The 20,288-nt window shown below is 37.6% G+C and overlaps 1 protein-coding gene across 4 annotated transcripts; it reads right to left on the bottom strand.

The window, feature by feature from the left end:
• Positions 1 to 455: 455 nt before the first annotated feature.
• Positions 456 to 19,982, bottom strand: fshr (follicle stimulating hormone receptor). 4 transcript variants are annotated; one of them, XM_047817244.1, is made up of 10 exons: positions 19,833 to 19,982; positions 6,524 to 6,595; positions 6,010 to 6,084; positions 5,777 to 5,851; positions 4,229 to 4,303; positions 3,915 to 3,995; positions 3,737 to 3,805; positions 3,568 to 3,642; positions 2,702 to 2,887; positions 456 to 2,463 (listed from the first exon to the last, which is right to left on the bottom strand). In XM_047817244.1, exons 1-10 carry the CDS (start codon positions 19,844 to 19,846, stop codon positions 1,344 to 1,346), a joined length of 1,842 nt encoding a protein of 613 aa, XP_047673200.1. In that variant the 5' UTR covers positions 19,847 to 19,982; the 3' UTR covers positions 456 to 1,343. The 4 variants fall into 4 exon arrangements, with proteins under 4 accessions (XP_047673200.1, XP_027033294.2, XP_027033295.2 ...); XM_027177493.2 differs by lacking the exon at positions 19,833 to 19,982 and adding an exon at positions 10,441 to 10,957; XM_027177494.2 differs by lacking the exon at positions 19,833 to 19,982 and adding an exon at positions 10,441 to 10,839 and having other exon boundaries at positions 5,777 to 5,821.
• Positions 19,983 to 20,288: the final 306 nt, after the last annotated feature.

The raw sequence follows: 20,288 nt of genomic DNA on the forward strand, positions 1-20,288 counted from the left end.
TTTCTGCTTCCTTTAAGTTAATATTAAAGGATGTATAAAATTATGTTAAAAAAAATAGTCACCCTGACTCAGTTCAGAACTCTGTTCATTAAGTCTGTGACATGTAATTATATGATCGGTATTGATTTATAAAGAAAACAAAGTTGTTCGATGCTTTGCAGTATTTGAAGCAATCGAAATTTGGTGATTCATTCTTGGGGAAAAAGGAAACCATTTTTCAACCAAGTGGACTTTTTTACATTTTTGTGACGAATCATTTAAAATCTGATTTTTGATGCTAGGTTCTTTAGAGCTGTGACTAAATTGGTGTTATTTTGCAGACAGGCAGAGCTTGCTACTGAGCATGTGCAGACTGAGTGGCATCACTGTAGCCTGTTCCTGATTGGAGCAATTGATATTGACCCCAGTCTCCCTTACATATGGCATATTGAACAAAAAAGCTGAAATAGAACAGGAGAAATACACCACTAGTGGTCAGTGTGTAAATTTATTTATACCCTATTTAAAAATACTTACATCATGACTAACTCATTTCACACCGAAAGCATATAAACAGCTGTTCTGATCGCTTGGATTGCAATTTAATTATTGCTAATAGAACTATTGTACATGTAAAAAAACAAGTTGGATAGATGCATGTATTTATAGATGCAGTATTATTTGATGCAGTATATTTTTGGATATTCACTGTGTGTGGTTCTTCTGTTCGCTTAGCCCTTGACCCGTAGCCTTGAACCCCAGGCCTTGATACGTGAGGCATATCATCATACCAAATTCCTCTTCCTGTGTATCTTCATTCAACAGAGTCCAGCTGCAGCTGCCACACATCTCTCATCTCCCACCTATTCTTTCACACTGACAATTTCAAGGAGGAAATTGTTCACCTGACCCGTGTCTTGTTCCCCAACACAAGTGCAGGTGCATTGATAAGCTGCCTTTGGGTCTCAGTGAATCACCCCTATTCTGGTCAATAAGCCTCCGTTTCATTTTTCATGCTGGTTTATTCAAGGACGAAGATGTAAATCAAAAATTGAACGATTTTGACACCTACCGAGTCAGGTCCCTTCTGGCATAACATCTGGACTCGGCTCTGGCTGCAAGGTTACTGTGACACTGAACATACTGTATGTGCTAAATGAAGGAAGTGCTGAGATAAGAGCCAAGAAAAAGCAAGAAACCTCAGTGAGTTTGAGGCTATTTTGCACACATATATTTGATGATAGCAAATTTTGTACAGATGTATTAATTTCCTTTTTATGGTTTTTGAAGTCCAAGCAGCATGGAATAGATCATATGTAGACGACAATAGCTTATGGTGTATGAATTTGGAAAGTTTTTGGGGGTCAGTGGGGATGAGCAACATGTCCCAGTGAGTATAGCGTCCCATCACTATTCTTGGCTGAGCACATCCTAGGGCCATTATGTAGAGAAGATGTTTCTGTGCGATAGACACGGGCATGTGACTCGAAACAGCCAAAGCGACTGGTGAGAAGAAAGAAGTCCAGCTTGAAGTTTTTGGTGAAGAAGGCATAGAGGAAGGGATTGGCACATGAATTGATAGGGTAGAAGAGCACAAGCAGTACCTTGGCATGTGAAACGGTGATAAGTGGTTGCCTGAGAGCTGCCGAGATGGCAAAGAACGAGATGGGTGCCATGCACAGGAAGTCTGTGAAGACTAGCACAGCCATGCGCTTGGCCACACGGGCATCGGCACTGTCAGGCACCGAAGCAGGGTGCCGCACTGTGAGGTAGATGCGCACATAGCAAGTGCAAACTGCCATAAATGCAAGTACATTGAGAATGAGCAGCAACATCACGTAGACCTGTGATGACACCGTCTCTACATCCATGGGTAGACATATGCTGGTCTTCATGTAGCTGCTCACACCTATCACTGGCATTAGAGCAGCAAGGACCGAAAAGAGCCAACCCAACGCCATGACTCCACACGCATGGTGTAAACGGAGTTGGCGCTCCAGGCGCATGGCGTAGGTAATGGTATGCCAGCGCTCGAGTGTGATAGCTGTTAGCGTGTATACAGAAAGCTCACTCGCAAAAACTGTCAGGAAGCCTGCCGAGCTGCACCCAGCACCGGTTTGCCACTCGATGCCATAGTTGTAGTAGTGCGATCGGGTTTGTACATCCACTGAGGCGATTATCAGTAAGTAGAGGCCCATGCAGAAATCAGCAAATGCCAAATGGCACATCAGAAACCTGGGTACTGTTAGCTTTGTACGGCTACTGAGGAGCACTAACAGAACGGTGAAGTTTCCCAAGACTGCCAGCACACTGATAAACCAGATGAGGACACGCAGGAAGGTGAAGCCCATGATGTCCTCGCATGGGTTGAAGGCATCTGGCTTGGGGTAGCAGCTCACTTCTATCACATCCTTACAGTGCTCCTTAAAGAAATGTGGCTCCTCGTTGCGAATGGAATCGTTACAAAAATGGTTCTTCGCTGACCTATATGCGCACACAAAACATGCAGTAATTAATTCAGATGTATGAAGACACAATATGACAGTGACCTTTTTACTATTAAATAACAATTAATTTTAGTTTTTAAATTAAGCCCATTCAATTGAAGTGGCCAATAAATCATGGACCTCCTGGCTATGCTGTAATGATCACTGAAATCCTATAGTGACCACAATCAAAGCAAAATTGTGTATCTTATCAGCTAAAGAACAGCTTTACTTACTTGTTCTTTTTGAAGTTTTTGAAGGCACAGCAGTGGCTTGGGTACGTGAGGTTGGCCTGAGTGAGCTCTGTGAATATCTCCAGGTTGGGTAGCCATCTCAGAGAATAGACTGATGTGGCAATCAGCAGCTTCAGTCTCCTCAGCATGTTCTCTGGCAAGGAACTGATTGCAGTGCGGGAGATGTCCCTGTACAAACAAGCACATCTGCCTCAGGTAAATATTACTAACGAATGTGGGAAGTATTTCTGTAGCTTGAATTTTGCAACTGATGTCTATGCATGTGACACTAAACAAGAAACTCCAGGGTGTTTCTCAACAAATAAATAAACAAACAAACAAACAAACAAACACACACTCAATATCTATCCTCTGCAAATGTATCCAATGAGCAGTTACAACAGACAGTAAGCTTTCCTTTACTGAAGAAGAATGGAAAACTGATTTACTCAATACTCATTTATAATAGAAATCTTATGCCAGCTGCAGACTGTAATATACAGTATGTTTAAGCGAACATATATTAAGAGAACATTTCTTTTGAACACTTTCATTAATTTTTTATTAAAATCCCGTTGAAAATAGAACACTATATAATTCACCTTCTTTTTCATGGGGTAGAGTTTCAGGGTTTGAGTTACCAGTGTAGATTTAATTACGCAAGAAATATCATGAAACATTTAGCAAAATATAAATAAGGAGTGTAACTTTTTTATTGTATTGCTACAGTGTGATAAAGCCAAATTAACTGACTTATGTAGTAAGACCAGGGAAAGCTGAATAGGCAGTGGTGTAAAAGTTCTTGCTGGACTGTGTGATGCAGCTGGTGGGTTGGATTGTTGTTGACTTTGAGAGCTGCTCATGCTTACAGAACGAGGGGGCCTTCAGCACCAAGGAAGGCGTAGTTGTGGATACGCTTCAGCTGTTGGTTTCCCATGAGAAACCTGGGGGAGGGTGGAGGTTGTGTCAGAGATGAACTTTTTTATAGAGATGTTTTTATGTATGTATTTATAACAAACACATTTTGATGGCACTTACAGTTTTTCTATTTTGGTGCCGTTAAAGGCATTTATGTCCACTTCGGTGATTCCATTCTTTGTTAGTCTCCTTTAGGATGAGATAACAATAGTAAAAGTGTAATCTCACAGTTTTTATTATTGTACCATGTAGTACAAATAAAGGAAGAAACAATGATCCTCTTCCAGAATATACTTACAGTTCGGTTATTGTACCACTGGTAAGTCCCACAAAAGCATTGCTGGGAATCACTTGAATATGCATGTTATCTTCTAGGTCACTAAAAAGCATAACAGCCTTACTCAAGCTTTAATAAACACTTTTAGACATACATCTAAGATATTTATCCAATACCTGGGTTAAAACCTGATGTATTAGATAATTTATAGGGACACAATGACAAACATACAAACATCTATCTATAAATGTATATAAATGAATCTTTTGATACGTCTATATCTATACACACACACACACTGAAAATACTGTACAGAAAAAGTATTCTATACTTACAACAGGAATTCAAAAGCAGCAGACTGGACATTGGAGAAGTCAGGTAAGACTGTGAGGCCTGTGTTTGAAATAGTCCTGAAACGTACACAGACACACTGATGTAGATTTAATGAAACTAGTTCATCAATAAAGCCAAACAAAACACTAAACTTTGTAGGTTTCTTGTAAAACAGTTCTTTGATAGAGTAACGAGATGTGTTTGGACCTTTCTGCCTTTTGCTGAAACGTTACAGCGAATTTCACCATGAAGTTTAGACAGAAACCCTAAAGGGCATACATTCCTTTTGCCCTAGAACAGGGGTGTCAAACATACGGCCCACGGGCCGGAACCGGCCAGCCAGGGAGTTCAGTCCGGCCCGGGGGTAAATCTGTAATATGAAAAAAAAATAATTTTCATTTTCGGCGGAACTACCAGCAGATGGTAGTACTGAGCATCAGGGTCTGAGTGACATTTTAGTCAATAACACCTGAGCTAAACGCTGTTACTACACAAAACACGGTTGTAGCTGCCTCTTTACATTACTACAACAGAAAAGAGGTGTTATTTGTGTAGTAACAGCGTTTAGCTCAGGAGTTATTGACTCGGGAAACTCCAATCTGTGAATATGTGGCCCGCTCCTTCAGTTCTCTCCAGCGCTGGAAAGCTGATTATATTAACACGTCCTACTTCTTTGCTTTCTTTCTTTGTTTTTATCCTCCATGTCAATGTTAATACTGCTTTCTGCTAATTACACACATGTGCACTGAACACTCTCTCTGCCCATATTGACAAGCCCCGCCCCTTTCTGCTCATTGGCTACACGTTTGTTTTGATTTTGGTTTAGTTTGGTGCTTCAACGCAGTTTTCGGAAGCATTTCTCAAATATCGGAGAAAATTGGCTGCTACTCAGGACATAATGCCTGATATTGATGCACATGTGCAGGCTAAACGATGAAAACGAAAGTTTCAGGGGCAAATTGATCAAATTAATTTGTTTACTTTAAAAAAACATACATACTTATGTATAAATGAACATTTTTTACAAAGTTTTTCTTTTTAAAACAGCTGCCACTTAAGATTTTAAGTGTGTGGAGTCAATTCATGTATTCAGAATTGCTTCCCGGAATTGGAAATTGGATTTTAAACAGTTTCTATATTTTGATGTTTGATTTATGTTAACATGCAGGACAGTCTTTTTAAGTTCTACAAACCTGTGACTAAATGTTTTGCGCCATTGTGCAATAATTGTGTTCAGTTTTTTTTTTGCATAATGCACTTAAATAAATGTTAAACTGGGTAAAAGTGTTGTTGAAATTGCACATACTACTTAGGTTGTTCATAATATATTTTTGTAAAAAGACAATTCATTTAATATAAAGATTTTTATAATTTACTTCTTCTTTGCACTAATACAAAGAAAAAAAATGGACTTATTGTTAGTTCTATGTAATTTTTCTATGAGTTTACTGGTCTGGCCCCTTGAGATCAGATTAAGCTGTATGCGGCCCCCAGACCAAAATGAGTTTGACACCCCTGCCCTAGAAGAATACAGAAAAAGTCATACTCACAGATATCTCAGTCTTGGAAGTCCCCAGAATGTATTTCTGTCCATTCTGACAAGATTTTTTGATTTAGTAATAGTACTGTAATGAAGAAAACCATGTAAAAGATACATTTTGTGCGTGCTATTAGAATGATTGTTAATAGTGTTACTTTTCTTTGTATTTGTTGTTTCTGTTGCAGAATACAATTCATTGATGAAGGTATATAATGGTACAACTGGTTCAAGCTAAAAACATACATCTCTTCCAGTTTAGTCAGGTTCGCAAACGCGTAGGCTTCAATACTCTGGAGGACTCCGTTCTCCGACACCATTCTGAGAGAGTGATAACAGCCATAATGATCATTTCACACTGATATCATCAGCAACACACACAATATTAAAGCTAGTAATAAAAGCCTAATTTGGTTGTAAAAAAAAAAGTACAGTTTACTATATGTTTACCCTCTTAATGATCATCTTGAGGAAATCACATCTGTAGTATTAATCTACATTTAATTTCAAGTGTTTCATACTTTTAAGGTCGTTCTAAACCAAGGCTTGCACCTAATTTACAATATATGTTCTTCTCATGACTGCTATATTTCTGCAATTCATATCTCATGTGTTTTGTCCCTTCTCAATATCAAAGACTAAACATGTTTAATCCAGACTAAATACCGAATATTTTTGACTTTTCACTTTAAAAACAAAAACACCAGACACACAGAAAAACACATGGCAGGTAAAGTGGTTCTTTAATATTTTTACTCACATGCGCTTAAGGTCATGAAGGGATGACATGGCTTTACTTGGAAACATGATGATCTGAGTCAGCTTGATCTCCCTGACCATAAAGAAAGTTTTTTATACAATGATTTTCCGCATGTAATACATTAACAGAGTAAAAAAAAACACTAATATGTATTTAATGTTTCGGCATTAAACATATTACAGTGTTATTAATATATCAATCGCATGACTGTGCTAGAAAGTACACTGATAAACTGCTCCAATAAATTTAATGGTGCAACGTTTCGACCATCAGGTCTTCGTCAGGCACAATATAAAAATGAGATCACCTCACCTCTATAAATAGGAAACAGGTGAATGCCTTAATTATACTCGCTTTCAAAATAAGGCACACTATACACAAACATTAATCAACTCACATGTTACAAAGATACACAGAAAAATAAAAAATAAAATCTAAAAAAAATTGTGCCTTTTTTTTTTTTTAAAAGTGTGCCTTATTTTGAAAGAGAGTGTAATTAAGGCCTACACCTGTTTCCTATTTATAGAGGTGAGGTGATCTCATTTTTATATTGTGCCTGACGAAGACCTGATGGTCGAAACATTGCACCATTAAATTTATTGCAGCAGTTTATCAGTGTGCGGGCTTTTTCTGTTGTTTTTTCGTTGATTATTTGTTGCCCAGCGCCTAACATTAACACAGTACCCTAACATTTTTGGGGTTTTTTGGATGTGCAGTCCTCCTTGCAAGCTATAGATCTAGAAAGTACAGTGTCACACACGCATCATGTAGACTAGCACTGTGTATCTGGGATATTCTGAAATGGTCTAAATAATAGAAGATGAAATCTTTTTTAACAAACCAACCTTTCCCCATTACTCATATTTACAGTCCAAATGACACCTTTACACATTTTTATATAAATATTTCATAAATCTAGTTTATGTTTTTATGCCAGATGATAATGCTTGACTTCAACCCAGTGTCACAAGACCTGAACATCTTGTCATAATAGGGGTGAGTAATAAAAGTCTTGTCACGTTATCATTATTGGCAATAACTGTAATAGCGAATTTTCACTTAGTGTGTTCTAGTCTGCATAGTTTCTTCTAGATTTTATGATATAGAGAACAACTTTTGTTTGAAATGTATAAATGTTATCAGAGTTAGAAATAAATGCTTTTGACCGAATCTGAAGATAGAATAATGATTGGGGCACCAAATAAAGTAAAATAAAGTACACGGAAATTACCGATTTATAAGGTACATGTGGAACATGTGGAAATGTGTAATAAAAAGTAATAAGAACAGAGTGAGGTATCAGCCTTTATGATAGACAAATACATATGATAGAATAACATTGTCATGAATGAACACAGCGTTTTATAAGCTCTATATGTCAGGTGTATGATTATAATGCCAAAGGGAATATAACATGTACTTCAAGCATGATGACGATGTGATGATATACATGTTTGGGTTATAATAGAATATAATAAACCATTTGCTCATTAGAGAACATTCATCAAATGACACATAAAACTCAGTGTAAGCTCTAAATCTCTGTGACTTATAACAGCATATCATGTCTTGCATGGCATGTTTATGAGCAGTTTATGTATTGTGCTACCCAATATTTTTACCCAGCACAAAAACATCTGAGTTATCTACTTATCTGTAACATCGGATGACAGGTCGACTGATAAACTCTTCATACGCACTAACTGGGATGAAGTGTAATGAATAAAATAATCATGAAAACTAAATGGCCCAGATAAAAAAAAAGAAGAAAAACGTATTACTCATTCAAACAGCAGCACCAGATGATTGACAAAAAAAGTATGATTATTATGCCGACTATAAGCAATTTGCTGGCATGACATGGCATGCAACCAAATGCAAAGTAGGAGAAAAAAAATGCTTTAAGCAGTAAATGTTCTCTTCATGTTAAAGTGAGGAGATGAAATGTCTGGTCCGATCAGTACAAAAACATTAACTTGAAAAGCAGTTGTGTCTGGACTTGCCAGTGCAAATATAATATGCTTTTGTTAGATTAAAAATAAAATGGGATGGAGAGTACCTATCATTTTCTACACTGTAGAATTCAGAGACAAGTGCAATACATGCAAGTGTTCTTTTTTCTTCTTGTTTGAATAGATTGATTCATGGGAGAGAAAAAATAGTTCTAAGAAGCGGCTGATTCAGACACGTGGCGTAATGCGAAAACAACTCTCGTGGAAAGTATGAATGCTCTTTCTTGATATCGCTAACAATCAATGGATTTTGTAGCACGTTATTTATACACACACACACACACACACACACACACACACACACACACACACACACACACACACACACACACACACACACACACACACACTCTTGCAATTAAAGAATACATCAAGAAGCTTTGTTTGGACCACAGTATGTTCTTGCAAATAGATTTATTCCTAATATGTTTGTATGAACAATTATTAAAAAACATTGAGAGAGTTTTATTTTGCTTAGCTCACTTTACAGTCTTTAAGGTCTTTCTTATTACTTATTATTGTTATTTATTATGTTTCTTTATCTTTTTTATCTCTTTATCTGTGTCGAAACTGTTTTTAATCATGTAAAACATTGTCTTTTTATTACTTCTGCTTTTATTGAGCTATTTTCATCTTTTGTTTCCTTTCACAGAATGAGAATGATAAATTCACTTCAGGTGAAAATTCTGTTGTTTTTCTCCGTCTCTATCTTTGTGTCTTTGTGGAATATTCTAACATTGGTCCACATGGGATGTCTGCATAGGAATGTGTCTGGATTGTCTGCGGTTACGATATTATTCAGAATGAAGGGAGCCATCTGCAGCCCTGTGTCTCCTCTATCAGCTCCTATCAAGCGCAGAACTGTATGTTCTAGCTAAGTAGCAAATTTGTGTTGCTCAGACACATGGTGCAGGACTCTTGTATCCTTCCTTGTGCTCACCCAAAAATGGCTGAAATAAAAAGTAGCCAGCTTGAACATAAAGTCCTATTCTGGAAAGTTATGCAGGAATACAGCATGGTGTAGCTTAAGCAGTGTGAGGGATGACACTGGGCTTAAAGCTAACAGCTACAGAGGCAGGTGTCTCTGAGAGTGACGTCACCTGATGTGAGCACAAACTGCTCACAGAAATAAAAGTTATAACAAACCACCCAGGTTTAATGAGCCTACGTGCTGAGCATGTGCTCTTCTTTCCCTCCTTCCCTCTCTTTCTCAGTCAGAGTCAAACATGCTGAATGAGAATAGCTTCTTATGCTTGAAAAAAAAAAATTAATGATGAATGAAAAAACAGGCTATTACCACTCACCCCACCAGTCCAAGGCTGAACTGTGCGTGTGGAATCCAACAGCCTTGAGATTGCAAAATATATGTTTCAGGAATCACAACAGCAGCATAATTTTGTTGTCAGTCAAAATTCGCAAAACCAAGAACAACAATCGGCTTGAAAACAATAAAGGAATGCTACTGCTGTACAACAGGTTTTCATGAGAAATGTCAGACTATTCTTTTAGAAATTGAAGCATATTTGTTGTATTATAATCCTGTGCAAATGTCTAACCTAAATTCTATATACTTTTGCATATATACATGCATGTGCTCTATATGTTTGTCCACCAAAAATAAGAAGTAACAGAGTTTGCATTCTATTGGATTATATATTTTAAAGCAATTATCACATTAAATAATAGACCATTTTTCAGTTAAAACCATTATCCCTGGGATGTGTAGGTAACAAGTAAATGAAACAAAGACTGCAGTTTGAAACGCTTTCATTTTACAATTTTTCTGAAGGCATGTAAAATTCTACCAATTTTTGTCTCATCTAATGCAGTATTTTTTGACTCCCATGATGTTAATAGAACAGGGTATTGTAACAAATGTGTAATGTATAAAGTGCATATACTTACACGTATGTGGTATTTTTTGGTATTTGGCATGGCATCTGATGCACTTTGCTGCCAAGACACAAGAAGGTGCGAGTTGTCCCATTGGCCAAACAAGCATAAGATCCTAAAAACATGTCCCCTGCGTGCATCATGAGCCAAGAGAGTGTGAAGCGCAGCATAGCCACCCAGACCATCTTCTTCATTTTTATGAAGAAATGCCCTCCTAGTACACTCTTTCTATCCTGTGTGGTAAAGCGATGGTTTATTTGACTCTATTAAAGCCCGAGCAAAGCCCTCAGTGCCTCCATCTCCACACTCCAGGTAAGACTCTGGACTGTTTATGTGGATTTGCGGCACTGGGATGCTACAAGTTCAGAGTATTGTGGCTGGAGTTGTGGGAAGGGCGATTCTTGCTGAGCAGTGTGGTTGGTTTAGAATACTACAGCCAAAGCCATCGAAGACCTTGGGATAGACGACCTCTGATAACAGCCGTATGTAACGCTCGTTTCTATTCCCAGCCGCCTTACCCTCCTCCTTCTCCTCTTTTACTCCAAATCTCATCCCGCTCTTCGCAATCCTTCCTCCCATTTCTTACCAAGATCTTCAAACACAAACATGGCCAAGTCCAACATGCTAGCATTCAGTGTTTCACTGACCTATGGTAAAACCAAATCTTCAATATCTTTTCTAGACATTTCTTCAGAGGAGAGATGTTCCCAGAAACCATTCCTTGAATGGGGGCATTTGAGGTTCTGTGTTGACCTGCACTCTGTTTAGTCCTAAAATCTTATTTTGTGTGTCAAAAGGACGTGTGATAGCAGTGAACATTGTGTTCCCTTACTCTCTTCAGCAACTTCCGCTCTTAAGAGTTTTGACTTTAAACACAAGTACAGATTAGGGGCAGGCAATATGACAATATTCTATCAAGTTCAAAAGAGATGACAGTATGCTTTTCAGAGAATATTATTATTATATTATAAGGTGTTGTGAGTGTCTAGATAGACGGATGGATGGATGGATGGATACTTTTTTGATCCTAGAGGAAATTCAAGGATCAGTAGCAACATACAGAGAAACAATATGATCACAACACATACATGTTTATACAACTTTTACCTCACTTAATATACACATTTAAATTGTATTTTGTTTAGAAGATATGTTCAGCTATTTTACCAATTTATTAATTTACTATTTATTACTATTTACTTATTTATTTATTGCCTCTGTGACTGATTATTCAGGTTATTCAATTATTTTTTCAATATGTTTAATATTATTTGTAACCTATTTGTGCTTTAGTTTATTCTTATTTTATATAAAATATGCATTTGTGCCTTATCTTTTATATATGCAATTGGAACAGCTCTAATTTCCCCTTGGGATCAGTAATGCTGTCTGATCTTATCTGATGTAAGTTGTTATCTCTTAATGAAATTAAGCTTGCTTGTGTTGTTAATTTCCCCTGGATTTTAGTCATACAAAGGTGTTTTATTGTTCTGACAACTCTAAAGAAATTGTTGATACTCCTAATGGTTTTGTGTTGATTTTCCCAGCACTGTCTTTAAGCAATCCATAAAATCACGGGTTTATCTGAAACTAGAGTATTCCAGAAATTGTTCCAAAATTTTATACAGAATGCTGCAAAATAAAAATAAAAAATAAACAAATACATAAATACAAATCAATCAATTAAATAAACAAGCTGACAAACAAACAGAAATTCAGGAAATTATTTTTTTTAACCTTACTTTTTTTTTTGTTTTAATGTCTAGTTGATTTTCTGAAATCTGCAAAGATATATATTTTTAACTACTCATCTCTCTCAGATTTTTGTAGAATGTCAGGAGTAATACATTCATGCTTAATTTATGCCACAGCACAGCTTGCTGATCACAGCATGACCCTGGTTGGCATCAAGAGGCCCCTTGCTGTAGTGACTGGAAACCAAAAGATTTAAAACATGTTTTTGGAATTGACTGTAACTTGTCCTTGGCAATGCCACATGTTTAGCTTAGTGAATAGATGTGCTGTTAGTATAAAATAGTGAATAAAGATCTAAATGTTAAAATGATCAGGTGGTTGATACGGTGCTTATTGGAATGCAACAATTGATGTTCACATCTCTCAGATGCCCCTATATAAAGCGAATAAAGCCTTTATCAATTAATACATTGATAGTGATTCACTGGTCATGGACTAAGAATATCATTCTGTTTGTAGGTAATACAGCAAGAAACTTTTTAAAACAAGTGCTAGTTTAAGTATTTCAGGAAGCAGTAGGTTTTTATTTGATGACATCCAGTGACTCAGCTGTTCAGACATCTAGGGGAAGTTCATTCCACCACCAAGGTGCCAGACTTTTAAGAAACATTAGAGCTTTGAACATATAACGAACATAATAACACAAACTGTATTCCAAGTGACAAAGACCAAAGTAAATATAAAGAGGCTGGATTGTTATACTGTAGGTTGTTTGTTAATGTGATAACATTAGCTTTGTCATTGCAGATATTGTATTTGGTTAAGTTTAATAAAAGCAACAGTGAACTCAGGAAGATAACGTTTTATAGAGTAACATTATTAACAGAAAACTCAAGTAACAGATTAGCATTTGTTTGTCTAGTACATCACACAGATGCTTGATTGTCCTTCCTTTTTACTGCTTTTGGAAGGTACCAGCCACTGCATACCCAGTACTGAAAATCTGTTTTAAAAATATCCCACCTCTCAAGGGGTAAGATATATTAGGCAGCGTGTGAACAGTCAGTTCTTGAAGTTGATGTGTTGGTAGCAGGATAAATGGGTGTGGATAAAGGTAAGGAAAAATCAGGAAAAAGTGTAAGGATCTGAGTGACTTTGACAAGCCAAACTGAAATTGTTAGACAACTGGATAAGAGCATCTCTATGGCAGTGGATCTTGTTGGGTATTTCTAGTTAGCAGCGGTTAGTATCTATTCGTATTCAATGAAGGAAAAATGGTGAACCAGTAACAAGGTCATGAGCATCCAAGGCTCAATGATGTGAATGGGAAGTGAAGGCAAGCACACCTAGTCCAATTTCACAAAAGAGCTACTGTCGCAAAAATTGCTGAAAAAGATAACACCATCTATGAATGGTCCTCATGCTGACCCACAACCTTCTCTGAAAATGCCTAAAATGAGAAGAACAGAAAATATTCAGGAACAATATGAAGAACATGACAGGGAGTTCATGGTGTTGACTTGGCCTCCAAATTCCCCAGATCTTGATCCAATTCAGCATCTGTGAGATGTACTAGAGAAACAAGTCCAATCCATGGAGGTTTCACAGGGCAACTTACATGACTTATAGCATCTGCTACTAATGTCTTAGTGTCAGATACCACAGAACACCTTCAGAGATCTTGGCCTCAACAGGTCTGAGCTGTTTTGTGAGTTATTTTAAGAATGCCTGACTCCAGCAGTGCTAGATTTAAATAGAATGCTACAAAAAAAACGTATATATGATGGTACATGTGCCAGATTCTGTGTGCTTTTTCAGTTCAAACGTATAATGCTTGGTTCTGTACAACACAGCTGGAGCTCCAGATGTTGAAAATGACACACAAAGCAAGCACATTAATCTTGTTAGACATAATTAGGTATAAGTGCAACATAACGCAGATAATGTCTCTATCATTTAAAAGTATGCACGAATGTTGCCAAGAGAGATAAAAAGTCTATGAGGGGGAAAAAAGAGCAACAATAAAAATCTGCATTAATACTAGGAGTTCTCTTTATTCCTCATTTCATTTTCTGTTGTTTTGCATGCTTGTCTCCTATAACAAATCATTTTTGTCATAGGTTTGCTATAAATAGTAAAACAGCAGGATCTGAAAGCACAGAGAGCAGGTTTGTTTTGTCTGCCATAGATGTTCAGCTTGAGAGGAACTGAAAGCTGCCCCTACTGTAAATTCTTCATCCTCACACTGATTTCTTTACCCGGGGGAGAAAGAGTAGGTTCTGAATGAGTCTAACAGTGAACCTCTTTTATTGATGTGCACTTGCAGAAGTGTGAAGTTTTTTAGATTTAAAAGCCAGATGAAATAAATGGTTATGGGTTTGAGAACCTGCCAAAGTTGTTGATGATATGTAGTACTTTCAGGTGACTGATTAAATATACATAATCAAATGTTTATCATTTTCATATATTTTGTGTTGTGTTTAATTTGGCAGGCATGCAGGACAGGGTGGACTTTGGCTGATTGAACAAAACGATAAAAAAGGTAAATGGTGAATAGTGATAGAGTGACTGTTTAAATGAATAAGTGAATAATTTGAGAGGACTGGTTGAGGTGGATGGGCTACAACAGCAGAAAACCACATCAGCAACCAACATAACGCTGAGGCTGCATTGGGCACAAGCGCACCAAAACTGCACAGTTGAAGACTGGAAAAATGTAGCCTGGTCTCGTTACTCACCATTTCAGCTGAGGCACACAGTTAAGATGGTCAGAATTTGGTGCCAACAGCATGAATCTATGGAACACAATCTGCCTTGTGTGAACAGTCCAGGCTGGTGGAGGTAATGTGGGGGAAAAGCTTCTTGTTATATATCTGTCAGTCATTACTTGAATACCATAGTCTTTGAGTTGTTGTTTATCATTTGAATCCCTTTGGAACTACAATTTACACATCTACTAATGGCTACTTCCAGCATGATAATGCACCCTGTCACAAGGCACGTCTGTCTCAGACTGGTTTCATGAACGTTACAATGAGTTTCATGTTCTTCAGCTGCTTTCAGTCATCAGACCTAAATTCAGTAGGGCACCTTTGGGATGTGGAAGACCAGGAGATTTTCAGCATAAAAGTGTAACTGAAAAATCTTGAGTATTCAATGCAATCTGGATAAAGATGTCATAATTGTAATTAAGAGAATACTTCCCCTTAATAATGAAGTATTCCTGGTCAGAATTGTGGTGGATCCAGGAACTGAAGAAATCCTGGTGGAGACAGCAGTACATTACATTTACTCACTCACTCACTCACTCAATCATTTTCTACCGCTTATCCGAACTACCTCGGGTCACGGGGAGCCTGTGCCTATCTCAGGCGTCATAGGGCATCAAGCCAGGATACACCCTGGACAGAGTGCCAACCCATCACAGGGCACACACACTCTCATTCACTCATGCAATCACACACTACGGACAATTTTCCAGAGATGCCAATCAACCTACAATGCATGTCTTTGGACTGGGGGAGGAAACCGGAGTACCCGGAGGAAACCCCCGAGGCACGGGGAGAATATGCAAACTCCACACACACAAGGCGGAGGTGGGAATCAAACCCCGACCCTGGAGGTGTGAGGAAAACGTGCGAACCACTAAGCCACCATGCCCCCCACATTACATTTATTAACAGATTATTTTTGCCATTTCTCCTTCTAGCATGCTTCACCTTCTAGCTTGGGAACCTGGAGGAATAAAGGTATCATAGTATAAAGAATAAAGGTATATAGACTAAGGCTGTGGACACCTGACCGTCACACCCATATGTGTGTCTTTCCCAAACTGCTACCACATAGTTGGAGGTGCTTTTGTATAGAATGTCTTTGTTTGCTGTAGCATTACAATTTCTATTACCTGGAAATAAAGAGCCCAAACATGTTCCAGCATGAAATGCACGAATTGTAGTCAATAACGACAAAATTGGTTTGCCAAAAATGAAGTGTATGAACTTGAGTGAGCTGGACAATGTCCTGACCTCAACCCCACTGAACATCTTTGGGATGTACTGGAACATTGACTGCACTCCAGTCCTCTTTGTCCGACATTGTCTGAACTCACTAATGCTCTTGTGGCTGAATGATCACAAATCCTCACAGCCATGCTCCAAAATTTAGTGGTAAGCCTCCTAGAAGAGTGAAGGGAATGTTAAAAAAGACATATTGCTGTGATGGTCATGCATCCTTAAACTTTTGGCTATGTAGTGTATATGTGCATTAAAATTCCTATATCATAGGTTAAAGCATAAAACATTTACTTAACATTATTACATTTTGTTAGTAAACTGAAGTGAAGTCTAGGTTATTTGTACAAATACAATATACTAAGTACAGAAATAGTGTTTTAGTGTATTAATCATGTGTTTAGCTACAATTATACTAAAATGTGCTGTAGCATAATCAGGTAAAGTGTACTTATTTCTGTGTTTGTACAAGGAATGTTCATTTACCTGTTTATTTATTCATTATGTTCCACCAGAGGGCAATAAAACACCATCAGAACACACATTCAGCTTCACCACTAGAGAGCAGTGTTAGATGACAGAGGAAACCTCAACAGACACTCTGATGTTTGTTCAGCTGTTCAGGCAGACTTACACTCCATCTCTGTCACAACAAAGATTTGATTTCTGTCTCATATATGCTTGCCTTACTGTATGTATATAGGTGTTACATATGTAGGAGAATGGAGATGCATGTGATTAAACTGCTTACTGTGCACTGCTAGAATTTTTGCTGATGTTGTTACTGGTTCTATGCAGAGCTGTGATGCAGAGAGCACTGGTCAGCATGTTTCATGCTCATTTAATGGCTTAATCCTTTTAGATTCTTTGTGATCTCTCTACATGTGATCCCAGCATAGATTTATGTGCTTTTCTGTAAATAGCTCCAGAACATCATGTAGAGTGAATATAAAACCCCCTACACATGTCTAAAATACACACATGCAGGAAGACAGATAGTCACTGAGCGTGGAAAAAAGAGCTCCGTGTCTATTTGTGAATGATTGTATAAGCGCTCACAGTTTTATTTTTCTATTTATATTTGTTTATTCTTAGAATCATTTGCACTCTGTGTAGACAGATTTACCTAAAAGTGAATATTCTTGCTAGAGAGATGAGAATCAGCAGAGAGATGGTGCTTGTCAGTGGTCAGACGCATGGTGAGATTCACTCTGACAGCTACCTCATTCTTTTCACACGTTCTCCGTCATGAGATCAAAAATCACAGAGGGCTCAGGTGTCTGATGCAGTGGGATAATAAAGGGGTTTTATAAGTTCTTTACGCATTTCTGAACACTAGGAAGGCTTTAAAAAAACTGCCATGGCTTATTTATTGCTTTCTCTCTCTCTCTCTCTCTCTCTCTCTCTCTCTCTCTCTCTCTCTCTCTCTCTCTCTCTCTCTCTCTCTCTACCCATTTAAAATAAATGCTAGATAAAAATGAGATAATGCTCTTTTTTGTCTTACAATAAAATAAAAAATCATTGTGATTTGCATTAAATTTACTTAAACCCACCTTTTGTAGAATTCAGGCTTTTAGACAAGAATGACTTGTTTACTTCTTGACCCTGCCTCCCTCCAGTCCCATATAAACAAAACCACATTGATTTGTAAGCTAGCTACTTAACATTCCACTTTCTCAACATACTTGGCGTTATTAAAAAACTTTGCTCTAAACACAAGAAATACTGGCATACCAAATATTATATTGATTTACTGTTGCAAGAAAGTCAGTAGCAAAAGGGAATGTGCACTGTTTATTTTAGTCACATTGTTCCTTTTAGCTGTTAGCCACTTTGGCTAGCTAGCTTACAAACACTGCATGGTCATTAAAGATAAGAGTTATATATAAACACATAAAATACTGAAACAGCAAATAACTTAATGATTTGTTGCTGCAGTCATTGATCCAAGCAGCAAAACAGTTTATAACATTTAGAATTGCATTATCTGTCTGGAAGAAATATAGCTTATTCATTGACCACCCTCAAGCCCTTCACAGTCAGCAGGTTATCCATCCACTCATTTCATTTATTTTGGCATCATTACACTGGATTTCAGCATATTTGCCTTTCTAAGCAGTAAACATGGGGGTGTGCCTATTATGACTGACATAAGGGATGTAAACACAAATGAAGAGTCTAGCAAATGCCTGCATTTATTAGGTGCTAGTTTGGCAAGAGCTGATTTTTGCCCCCTCAGGCTTATGACACATTTCTTTGGATAACATTTATTCTCTAATGTCTCATTGTGTTCTTCCAGATATTTCCACATTATCACATTAAGCAGGGACCACAGAGACTGGACTGGTGTATATTGTGGAAAATCTTATTGCCACAGCTAGCAGCATAGAAGTAATTGTCATGGGTAAAGTGTCTATTGTGTGCATGGCTACGAAAGGTAATTTTATAGTTGGTCATTGCAAAACAACATTTTTTTGTTTTGAAGATTTCTCTCTGTTGGTGTATCTAGAATTTTACTGATATAGGTTGGATATATCAAAGCTGATATAGGATGAAAAACCAGCAGTGCAGAACTTAGCCCTGTTTCATGGACACTTTGGTCAAACGACTAGCATTTACCCAGACTATTATTCTGCTATGAATGGAGATTGCTTTACATTTTGACAAGAGATGTTCACTTTTACGCTCCATCAGTCTTCTCCTTTGTTTTCTCCTATAACACCAGTCCAATCAAGCACATCACAGTCATAACCTCAACATGGGCAGAAAACAAGCTAACCATTGAGAGGAGTGAAGACAGGAGAGAAGCAGAGATGAAAAAGGTGAGAAGGGTTAGAAGAGAAAAACTCCTGTACTTATTTGACTTTTTGAACCAAAGCCTTAGTTGAATAGTTACAAATTCCATTGTGGAGAGGCCTACATTGTTACTAAGCACTGAAATTGTTTCAGCCATTGTTTGCTTGGAGATAGAATCTAGCCAAACAAAATCTTTGGTCTCTGTCTAGAATTACTTTTATATTGGTCCTAAGTAGACAATCAAAGTGGAGACAATTAATTCAGTGGCATCCGTCTCCAATAGTTTTTCCTTTTTCTAGAAGCTTGAGAACACCTTATAATAACTCGGTCATATATTTCAATGTTTTTTTGTTTGTTTTTTATTCAGCTGCAGTAATGATGTATTCAGTTTTTGTCTCATGTTTATATTCTTTAAGTCCTTTGCAGAGCTGCTAACATTCATGATTTAGCCACAGTAATTTTTTGAAAAAAGTAAGATTTTGAACCAGAAGATAAACTGTTCAGCAGTCAAACATTACAAAAACTTTCTGCAGACAAAGCAATCCACTGGAAAAGTAATACACACTTAGCACAGAGTCATCCTGATCACTGACATGCTCTAGAGGTTATGTGGTAAAATTATGTTTTTTCTTTAGCTGCTAGGATTTTCTTGTTAGCAGCTCTGTATTAAATTCACTGTTTCAAGTCCCTAGCTGTCTTCCTGGCCCTAGTTAACTCTCAGTGCAGGTAAAAAAAAAAACATTAGCAGAACAGTATGAGTGGGATTAAGTATTCACTCGTGTGATATGAGAATATAAAAAGGTGACACCTGAACTCTAGCGGTATAGCAATTAATGGAAAGAGTTGGGTTAGCTGTTGTGAATTTCAAAAGTGTTAAAAAAAATCGTATTGATGTGAGATTACCTGTAGATGGTCATGATCCTTCAGTGTCAGGTCAGACCTTACTCACAGACCACCGGACTCTGGTGACTTCAGAGGGATTTACTTAGAGGGACTTACTTACAGTAGAGGGATTTATTCTGCACACAAAAGATGTGTGTTTATAAAGCTAAATCTTGACTTTTAGTTGTTAAAAGCCCTCCTAAGCCTTGCCATGGATCATGATTGCCAGAGTCAGGCCATACTCTACTTACCTGCCCACTGAGCCACAAGTGCAGAGTGCAGGAGGTATGAATCATGGCTTGGGTCAAATCCTGAACAAGGACCAGATGACAGGATATTGTTGGGTGTCCGGCTTGATTTGTTGGTATTGAGGATAAAGTGTGAGGTTTTGAGGCTTTGTGAGATAACAAAGCACATTGCATTCTGGCATTGTGCCTTTTTTCCTGTTGGGTGTTTTACTATTAAAGATTAAGCCTG

Source organism: Tachysurus fulvidraco, chromosome 8 (assembly GCF_022655615.1).
Source record: "Tachysurus fulvidraco isolate hzauxx_2018 chromosome 8, HZAU_PFXX_2.0, whole genome shotgun sequence".
NCBI classification, from domain to species: domain Eukaryota; kingdom Metazoa; phylum Chordata; class Actinopteri; order Siluriformes; family Bagridae; genus Tachysurus; species Tachysurus fulvidraco.

What these genes read in the sequence shown, in the direction of transcription:
- fshr (XM_027177493.2), bottom strand. Translation starts at nt 10,622, where the DNA reads ATGAAGAAGATGGTCTGGGTGGCTATGCTGCGCTTCACACTCTCTTGG. An exon ending in CCAAAAAATACCACATACGT is followed by an intron (nt 6,596 to 10,440) that starts GTAAGTATATGC and finishes CTTTATGGTCAG; the next exon opens with GGAGATCAAGCTGACTCAGA. An exon ending in AGTGGTACAATAACCGAACT is followed by an intron (nt 3,806 to 3,914) that starts GTAAGTATATTC and finishes CTCATCCTAAAG; the next exon opens with GAGACTAACAAAGAATGGAA.